We start from the raw sequence: 10,848 nt of genomic DNA, 5'->3' as shown, positions 1-10,848 counted from the left end.
CTTCTTTTTCACAGCTTTAAGCAATTTTATAGCTTTAAAAAAATAGTTTACCTCTTAGGCAGCATGTTAGCTTTACTAGTGGTCAACAATACTTCCAGTTCTCTTCCCTTTCTGGGATATACAAGACCATTGCATTCCTTGCCCTCTTGAAGTTAAGTGTGACTGTGTGATTTGCTATAGATGATAAGATGTAAGTAGAAGTGACATACTGATTTCTAAATGGGGGTGGGAGAAAGGGGGTAAAAGTGAGTAAATGGGCCCTGGACTTAACATTATTTAAATATGCAGTAAACAAACAAACACACAATCCATTAACTTTAAATTTGACAGGGTTTGAGATTGGCAATTCATGAAAACAAAGAATGAATTTAAAATGTATCAAAATCATATGAAAAGAGTATCTAAAAGTGTTTGGTCTGGATCTGATAAAAATATTGGATAATATCTCCCCTCCAGTTCCTTGATCATAATTAATATTTTACATTATTTTTTTAAATTGGGAAATAATAATTAAAAAGTACATAATGTGAGATATTGTATTTACATGGCAAACACTATTTTTTTCTTTTCACTGATATATATGCACATATAGCTTATCAGAACCTGAATACTTTTCTATAGTAAGATACCTAAGATGTATTTTTAAGATATTATTTCCATGTTATAAAACTGTATTTGCAATAGGATTCTGCTTTTGTGAGGGGGAAAATAGTTATTTGTGAATGTATAGAAAAAATCTGGATGCCTTGTCATTAGAGGAAGGGAGATAGAAGGTTGGTATTTTACCAGTGATTAAAAAATTCTATTTACACTTCTTCATTATTTTAATTTTCAGTAAATAATTTCTGAACACACATTACTTTCCGAATAGAAAATAAAATAAAGTGTTTTCATTTTGGTTTCCAAGGGGGAAAAAGCATGATAGGCCTCTAAGACACCCACTAGCTATTCTGTGAAATTCCCTACCTCTGATCATTTCTTCCACCCTAACTTCTACTCATCTCTCAAGTCTTAAATTTTACATCCACAAAGTTCTGCCCTTATTTTCAGACTAAACCAGATACCTCTTTACTATGCTCATGTCATTCTGTTTAATTCTTTCTTACCTTAAACATGAAATTATGACTTTGAGGGCAAGAATATCTTGGTAGGCTTCAGACTTACAGTAAGCATAGGGCCTGGTACATGATAGGGGCCCAATAAATGTTTATTGAATGAGTAAAGGGATAAGTGAATGAATGGATGGTCAAATGATTAAAAGTAGACCCTGACTTGAGTCTGTTGTGAACAACTTGCATAAGAACAGTCACCCAATGGCAACTGTAAGTGAAAAACTAAAAAATAAATGAGTTTTTAAAAAGGAAAAAAATTATCATACAGCGACAACAGCAAAAAAGAACCCATATCAAGAAGTTCAGCCACTACCCGCATGAACATTGCTCTGTGTTTTGGAAAACATTTAAGACCTTTTCAATTACAGTCGGGCATCCTGAGAGCCATATCTGCCATGTGCAGGGAATCTGCCAGCTTGTCCCGGGAGATTCTTGGGACCCTCTGCTCAGCAGTCCTGCACCCATAGTGACCTGCCTGGCCCCCTTCCACCCACAGCCGCGTCAGGAACAGTGTGCTCCCGCATTCCATTTGGAACTCGGTGAATTTGAAGCAGTAGTTATGGATGGTGGTTAGGTTTGAGTTCCTTTATAATCACAGCAGTATCGGGACTATCATAACCCAAAATGTTATTCATACCTCTGTTTGCTTTGGGTGGCAAAAATGTATTCTAAATTTCAAAAACTGGCAAAGCGACTCATGAAATGTAACTTGTCTGTGTGTGTTGTACTAGTATATGTGTTTCTGTGAGTGTCTGTGTAAATTGGGGGGCTCCCTGAAAGATCAGTAGGTGCACTTACTATGTTTTGGCTTTAGAGGAAGAGATTTCTCTACTTTTGCATCTTTTTTTAAGGGTAAACCACTTACCGTTATAATTTTAGGTTAGCATATTTAAATATTACAATTCTCATATCTTTTAAATGAATTCAGAGGCTGATTGCAAGTTATTAGTATAATAATGTAGGAATTTATGGTAAAAAATAGCCGACTTCTAATCACAAATAACAAATATTTAGTACTTTATAAGTTTAAGAAATAAATCTCTTCTTAGATTTAGAAAATGGTCCAAATTATCTTTTCTTTTCCATGGGTCTATTAAGAACTTTGCCACTAGAGGGCTCTTAATACCATAATTTAGTTAATTTAAATGTGTAATAATAATAACACAGTAACATTGTAGGTATACTGACCTCCCATTAAATAGATTTTACAAACTTTTAGAAAAGCATAATTTAAGTATACCACATTTGTGATAAATGTTTTTTTTTTAAAAAATTTAATCAACTTCAGCAATATTTTAGTGATCCTAAGGAGAATTCCTGATAGTATGTGGATCTTTGAACTTTTTAAAGTTCAAGTTAAAAAAAAAAGTCCTTGCCTTTAAGATACTGTTAAACAGATACAAGATTTACCATAAATATGAGTATATATTATCTATTTAATATGAATGTATATTCATAAATGTATATATAAAAATATGAACATGTATTTATATAGAGAAAGCATTTACTAAGTACCTCCTATAAGGAATTCAACATGATCATTGTTTTTAATGAGCTAACAATCTTGTGGAGGAGTAACAGTTATTATATGTTCTGATATGTGAAATGAGAGCGATTATGTGTGGGAGTTAAGATAAAAGTATCCAAAAGAAAAAACTGGAGTGAACAGAGGGGAAGTCTTCTCTGTTGAGGTGGCATTAGAGAGAAGTCTTCTGACAGGCAAGGAGGAGCTTCCATGTGAAGGCGAGGCAGCTGTTCTGGTCAGAGGGAAAAGTGTAGAGCCAGGAAATAGCTGTAGAGATTTGGGGACTTGTTGGCATCATCACCGCCCAGGTGAAAAGCCTAGCATTAACACTCAGCAGCGTCCACTTTCCACAAAGTCACTTCAGCCACCCATTTCCATGCTCATGCCCTGGATCTTGTTCTTATTCCTAGACCTTGTTCGTATCTTTTTACTTGGTTCAATAAATGCCTAGCTCTATATGCTAGGCGCTGCTCTGGTCCTCAGGGGAGAGAGGTGAAAGGACGAATGAGATTTCTGCTCTCACGATGTAAAGACAAGTCAGGAAAAACCAAGGGCAAATAAGAAAAACTGGACAATAGCAGGGAGTCATAAATTGATGTGCACATAATTACAGTAAACAGGCTTATGCGATAGGGAGTTACTAGATTGGGTGGTTAAGGGGGACTTGTATGATGTTATAATTTTTTTCTGTTTTGAATAAGATATTACAAATGTGTCATTACCCCCCCCAATGTCCCCTCATCCCCCCAATCCTGCCCTCCCCCTTCCCCCTGTTGTCCACATCCATCACTTATGCTTATATGCATGCATACAAGTCCTTTGGTTGATCTTTCCCCCTTACCTCCACCCCCCGCCTTCCCTCTGAGTTTTGAGCATCTTATCGATGCTTCTCTGTCTCTACACCTCTTTTTGTTCATCGGTTTATGTTCATTATAACCCACAAATGAGTGAGATCATGTGATATTTATCTTTCTCTGACTGGCTTATTTCACTTAGCATAATGCTCTCCAGCTCCATCCATGCTGTTGCAAATGGTAGGAGTTCCTTCCTTTTTACAGCTGCATAGTATTCCATTGTGTAGATGTGCCAAAGTTTTTTAATTTATTCACCTGCTGGTGGGCACTTAGGCTGTTTCCAAATCTTAGCTATTGTAAATTGTGCTGCTATGAACATAGGGATGCATATATCCTTTCTGATGGGTGTTTCTGGTTTCTTGGGATATATTCCTAGAAGTGGGATCACTGGGTCAAATGGAAGTTCCATTTTTAGTTTTTTGAGGAAACTCCATACTGTTCTCCACAGTGGCTGCACCAGTCTGCATTCCCACCAGCAGTGAACAAGGGTTCCTTTTTCTCCGCATCCTCGCCAGCATTTGTCATTTGATGAGTTATTATTTAAGCTGAGACACAAATGACCAGAAAGGATACTCTCTATGATAATTAGGTAAAAATATTATAGTCTACAATTACTGTAAAGGTCATAAGACAGAAATGAAGACCAGGAAGAAGGCCAGTGGACAGATGGATGGATGGTGGGTAAGGAAGTGGTATGTGATGATGTGAGAGAGGGAAGCAGAAGCCAAATGAAACAGGGAATGCAGGCCACAGTAACAAGTTCAGATTTTATTGTAAATGCATGGGAAGTCATTAGAGGGTTGTAAGTAGAAGAGTGGCATGATCTGATTTATGAAAGGTTATTCTGGCTGCTACGCAGAGATCGAGTTGTGAGGGGCCCGCATAGGGAAAGCACAGTATCTAGTGCTTAGGAGGCATGAGAGGTCAAGGTGGCTTGGACCAAGGTGGTAGGAAGACATGGAAAGGTGGATATGTTTGGGATTGGTTTTGGAGGCAAAAAATCCAGCTGAGTTTTTATTTTGGGAAACAAAGCAGATGGTGGTTTAATTTACTGAGATGGATAGGAATGGGCTGAGTTGGTTGTGAGTAACAGTGTAAAAAGGAGTTTTGTTTTGGTCGTGGCAAGTTTGGGGGACACAGATGGAAATGTCAATCAGGTAAGCAAATGTGAACCTGGAGATCTGAGAGAAGTCAGACACAGCTGAGGTCCCTGTTCAGATCCTGCACTTTTCCAGTTAAGCAATACAGGGTAAGTGAGGCCTACAGAACCTCACTAGCATAGATTTGGGAACTCCTCGCCTATGGATGGTATTCAAGCTACAGGATTGAATGAGATTTCAGCAAACTCAGGGTAATAATTCTTAGCTGTTACTCAAAATGAAGCAGTGATGCTAAATTTTCAAAATTCATCTTTAATTCCTTATCAAAAGCCAGTTCAAACAATTTATTCTGAAGCTCTGATACAATTTAAATTATCTTCTGATGAACAAAAAATTGGATTTCAGAATCAGCAAATTCTTTTGTAAAGATCTTTTAATGGAATAAAATTCAAGACATTCTGTCAAATTTGTAAAGTGTTCATTGCTGACATTTTGCAATGTGCAATATTGAGATCACCTACACCATTCATAATTGTTCATATCAGTCACCTAGTATCTTTTCAGATCCTTGCATGATTTTTGTTGCCTTTGATTAGTTTAGTTATGTTTTTACATGTAAGTCTTTTATCCATCTGGACTTTATTTTAGTGTAAAGTGGGGAGAAAGAATATAAATTTCTTTGATTTAAAATTTTAGCCAGCTATCTCAAAACACCATATCAACCTAAGCTTTTCCCCACTGATCTGAAATGCCATATGCTAAGTTCCCAAGTGGATCCTAAGGTCTATATCTGGAATCTCTATTCTGTTTCCAGTGATCTTATTCATGATCCAGGTCACATCTTCATATCAAATTCAAATTGCAAATAGTCTAAAAGAATTTTCATGTGACAATATCTGTGCATTTATCAAATTGCAGTGAAAAATACTTTGCTATTGTTCCATGAAGCTCTTCCACATCATAAGCCAATTCCTATATCTATTGAGCTTTGTGTGATGGAAAGTTATACTTTCGCTACCTTTTCTGCTTCATATTCTGTCAATATTTCCATGCAAAAATTTTTAGAAAAATGTTTTTTTATGGTAGATTTATTAGAAACCTAAAATCCTATATAATAAAAGGGTAATATGCAAATTGACCCTAATGGCAGAACGATCGTGAACAATCAGTTGCTATAACGCACACTGACCACCAGGGGTCAGATGATAAATGCAGGAGCTGCCCTCTGGTGGTCAGTGTGCTCCCACAGAGGGAGCTCTGCTCAGCCACAACCTGGGCTGACGGCTATGAGCACAGCGGTGGTGGCGGGAACCTCTCCTGCCTCCTCGGCAGTGCTAAGGATGTCTGACTGCAGCTTAGGCCTAAGCCATCAGTCTGACAATCCCCGGAGGGCTCCCAGGCTGCCAGCTTAGGCCTGATCCCCCCAGGGAGCAGGTGGACATCCCCCAGGGGTCCTGGACTGCAAGAGGGTGCAGGCCAGGCTGAGGGACCCTCTGAGTGCACAAATTTTCATGCACCAGGCCTCTAGTACTTATATAAAAATAAAAGATTCATTATAAAACACGATTAAAGTTTATCCAGAAAAAAATACATGAAAATACAGAAAATAATACATGAAAAATAGCTAATTTTTATAAAATAATTGTGGAAAGAGGACTTTTTATCACCAAATATAAAACATGATGATAATATAAAGAAAAAAAACTATTTTTTTTTCAGCTCCAGTGCCAACAAACATGAGGTTATAACATACAAAACTATGAATAATTATATTGTCAACAAATGTGGTCTAGAGTTTTTTTGGTCACAAATAAGTTCTGATGATATAGCGGCAATGACAGGAACACATTCTAGAGCAGTTCTTAAGATCAGTGAGCTGCACTAGAATGTAAATGGGCTCATTGCCTCCTCATGAAGAAGTTGACTTCCCAAAGCCAATTGAACTAAAGATGAAATAATATGGTAAAAAATTTAATTATGTAAAGGCAATGTGTTAACTATGAGATTATTCTCTCTATTATGTGACAACATAGAAGCTGATAAATTCCTATTGTTGAATGTTGTTATCAAGAGAAAGATTCCATTAAGAAAGTCTAAATTCTTAGCCTTCCTACAAAGCAAGAAACAGTTTGGTCTAAACTCTGAAGAACTTCCAACTCTTTGAAGATATGAATTGGAGAGCCTGTCTTGCTTATTGGTCTGATATCTTTGGTATTTTTAATGATCACAACCCCTTTAGAAAGAAATGCAACTGGCTTTTTAATGGCAGATAATTTGAAAGGCCACCTGGATGTACATTCTAATCATATTGTCCTCCTAGCATAGTACTAGAGGTCTGGTGCATGAAATTCATGCACGGAAGGGGGGGGGCGGTCCCTCAGCCCAGCCTGCACCCTCTCCAATCCAGGACTCCTCAGGGGATGTCAGACTGCCTGTTTAACATCCTTCTTGCAATCCGGGACTGCTGGCTCCTAACCACTCACCTGCCTGTCTGATCACCCCTAACCACTTCTGCCTGCTGGCCTGATCACCTCTAACCGCCTCTATCTGCCAGCCTGATCACCCCCTAACTGCTCCCCCTGTGCCGGCCTGATCACCCCCTAACTGCTCCCCCCTGCTGGCCTGATTGCCCCTTAACTTCTCCCCGCTGCCAGCCTGATCGCCCCTAACCACCTCTGCCTCGGCCCCTGCCACCATGGCTTTGTCCATTAGGACGTCCAGAAGATGTCCAGAAGATGTTAGGTTTAATTAGCATATTACCCTTTTATTAGTATATATTCCTTTTACTGCCCTCGAGTATAATGGGATTTTTCTATTTACTTGGTACACCGCATCTTTCATTTCCTTGACAGGCTTACCCAAAAGTAGGCTTTGGAATTACTCTATCAGACAGATGATTTCCCAAATCAAGCAAAATCTATAACTTGGCAAAACCCTAAATGCAAATGTAAACTATTTTTATAGCTTGCATTGCTTCCTAGTGTCTCTGTTTTACACAGGACAGTGTTCAGCAGAGAATCTGAGCAAGCTGGCTCCTGCTTCCGTGAAGTTCTGTGGCGATGTCCTCTCATTTTGATTGGCTTTTAAACTATGTTTTTTTAAGTCCAGTTTTATGCCAGAGCAAGTGTTAATTGGGAGACTTAGAATTAAGGTAGCAAGCGTCTGCAGTGGGAACTGAAACAGAGGAGAATGGATTTGGGCTGAAGAAGACACTGACAATCACCCCCACCTGTCCTTGTGTTTTCTTTAGAGTTTTGTCGAGGAAGAACCTGAAAGCACAAAACAAGGCCTGGAGATGAAAATATTAAATGAAACAGTTCCCACAGGTATTCTTCTAACTTACATTTTTAACATTATTGGGATTTTCCTGCTTACAAAAGAAAGGCAGGATCATTGTAAATCCAGATGTTGCAGAAATATATTTAAAGTGAAAATTCTTCACAATCCCTCTTCTGAACTAACCAATGTTGACAATTCCTTTTATTTGTGCTTGCTTCCTCTCCTCTCTCTTTCTCTCTCTCTCTCTATTTAAAAAAATAGTTTTATTGATTTCAGCATGGAAGGGAGAGGAAGAGAGAGACAGAAACATCAATGATGAGAGAGAATCATTGATCAGCTGCCTCCTGTATGCCCCCTACTGGGGATCGAGCCTGTAACCCCAGCACGTGCCCTTGACTGGAATTGAACCTAGGACCCTTCAGTCCACAGGCTAATGTTCTATCCACTGAGCCAAACCAGCTAGGACTCTCTTGATTTTTAGTAAAATCATGGGATCATATCATACAAATATTTTTTTCCAACCTAACAGTATTTGTAATGCTAAATCACATTCTACATATATATGTGTGTGTGTGTGTGTGTGTGTGTGTGTATATATATATATATATATATATATATATATATATATATATATATATCACAATACAGATGCTACTTAAATGAATAATATTTAACATTATTCTAAGTCAGAACTCATTGGTAACCTTATCTTTTTTAGTAGCACTATAATTCCATCCAATAATGGAACATTATTTAAATCGTTATTGATAGACAGTAAGGTTATTTCTTTTTTTTCCTTTTTTTTAAATAAATCTTTGTTGTTCAGATTATTACAGTTGTTCCTCTTTTTTCCCCCCATAGCTCCCCTCCACCCAGTTCCCACCCCACCCTCTGCCCTTACCCCCCCCCCACTGTCCTCATCCATAGGTGTATAATTTTTGTCCAGTCTCTTCCCACACTCCCCACACCTCTTTCCCCCCAAGAATTGTCAGTCTACTACCTTTCTATGCCCCTGATTCTATTATATTCCCCAGTTTACTCTGTTCATCAGATTCTTTATTCACTTGATTTTTAGATTCACTTGTTGATAGATATGTATTTGTTGTTCATAATTTGTATCTTTACCTTTTTCTTCTTCTTCCTCTTCTTCTTAAAGGATACCTTTCAGCATTTCATATACTACTGGTTTGGTGGTGATGAACTCCTTTAGCTTTTTCTTATCAGTGAAGCTCTTTATCTGACCTTCAATTCTGAATGATAGCTTTGCTGGATAAAGTAATCTTGGTTGTAGGTTCTTGCTATTCATCACTTTGAATATTTCTTGCCACTCCCTTCTGGCCTGCATGGTTTCTGTTGAGAAATCAGCTGACAGTCGTATGGGTACTCCCTTGTAGGTAACTGACTGTTTTTCTCTTGCTGCTTTTAAGATTCTCTCTTTGTCTTTTGCTCTTGGCATTTTAATTATGATGTGTCTTGGTGTGGTCCTCTTTGGATTCCTCTTGTTTGTGGTTCTCTGCGCTTCCTGGACTTGTAAGTCTATTTCTTTCACCAGGTAGGGGAAGTTTTCTGTTATTATTTCTTCAAATAAGTGTTCAATATCTTGCTCTCTCTCTTCTGGCACCCCCATAATTCAGATGTTGGTATGCTTGAAGTTGTCTCAGAGGCTCCTTACACTATCTTCATATTTTTGGATTCTCTTTGCTTTTCTGGTTGGGTATTTTTTGCTTCTTCATATTTCAAATCTTTGACTTGATTCTTTGGATCCTCTAGTCTGCTGTTGGATCTCTGTATATTATTCTTTATTTCAGTCAGTGTATGCTTAATTTCTAGTTGGTCCTTTTTCATATCCTCGAGGGTCTCAGTAAATTTATTGGCGGTTTCTAGAAAATTCTTGAAAAACCTTAAAAGTGTGGTTTTGAACTCTATATCCAGTAGTTTCCTTTCCTCATTTCTGTCATTTGTGACCTGTTTCTTGCTCTCCGCATTTTTATGCTTCCCTGTGTTGATAGAGTGGCTTTGTGAGCTAGGTGTCCTATAGGGCCCAGTGGCTTAGCCTCCCCAATTACCTGAGGTGGACACTTTTGGTGCACCCCTTTGTGGGCTGTGTGCACAGTCTTGTTGTAGTTAAGCCTTGATTGTTGTAGGTATCACTGGGAGGAATTGATGTCCAGGCCAATTGGCTGTGAGAATCAGCTGTGTCTACAGTGGGAGAACTTCTGTGCTGGAGACACCCCTCTGGGGCAAGACTTGCTTCAGTGGGGCTTTGGTGCTCACTGAGTCTGCCCCCTGAATGTGTCCCTTATGGATCTGAGGAGTTGTAATCTGGATGGTCCCAATCTGACCACTGGGTACACTGGCTCTTGGATCTCTAAGGAGGTGCTAATTTAGCCTCTGCCTGAGGCTACCCAGCAGGAGCTACAGAGAGATCTGCAGATTCCCCTTCCTTGTTTGGGGTTTGGAGGTTCCCAGATGAGGCCCAGCTGTGAAGCAATGCAAGCTGCTGTGGGACCTTGGGCCTTCTTTTGGAAATTCTGGGTCTCTCTGACCCAGCTGCAGTTTGTTAGGTAATTTTAGATCTCAAAGGGCCCGGTCATTCATATGCAAAAGCCTCTGCTCGAAGCTAGTGTGGGGCGGGGTCTCAGGGAATCAACAGGGTGGAGCAAACAGCTATGGCTGATCTTCATTCCTACCCTAAGGGGCCCTGTGTCTCAGTGTCCAATCGCTGCAAGCACCTCTGAGAGAAAGCTGCCCTTGACCAATGCCAGACAGTCCAGTTTCTCCCCATATGAGTCTGGGTCCCCAGAGACTCGCCCGGAACTGGAGTTCAGAGCAGTCAGGAGCTTGAGACTCCCTCGCGAATGAAAAAGACAACCGCGCCCTCAGCTGCCAGCCCTTTCCGCGCGCCTCCATACCTCAGCACTTTACTTCCGCACCTCCTCTGAGTCTCAGTGTGCTTTTCTCTTTCCTTCTAGTTGTAG

At 39.3% G+C, this 10,848-nt stretch overlaps 1 protein-coding gene across 3 annotated transcripts in view; it reads left to right on the top strand.

Annotated features, from left to right (window-relative positions):
- DNAI7 (dynein axonemal intermediate chain 7) overlaps window positions 1-10,848 on the top strand; it is a 56,311-nt gene that overhangs the window by 33,651 nt on the left and 11,812 nt on the right. For all 3 annotated transcript variants that reach the window (XM_059682393.1, XM_059682391.1, XM_059682392.1), the window contains one exon: window positions 7,842-7,917. In XM_059682393.1, coding sequence (XP_059538376.1) covers window positions 7,842-7,917 — 76 coding nt within the window. The remainder of the gene's footprint in view (window positions 1-7,841; window positions 7,918-10,848) is intronic.

The sequence above is a fragment of the Myotis daubentonii genome, chromosome 2, assembly GCF_963259705.1.
Source record: "Myotis daubentonii chromosome 2, mMyoDau2.1, whole genome shotgun sequence".
Taxonomy (NCBI): Eukaryota; Metazoa; Chordata; class Mammalia; order Chiroptera; family Vespertilionidae; genus Myotis; species Myotis daubentonii.
This window is presented reverse-complemented; position numbering and strand designations above follow the sequence as displayed.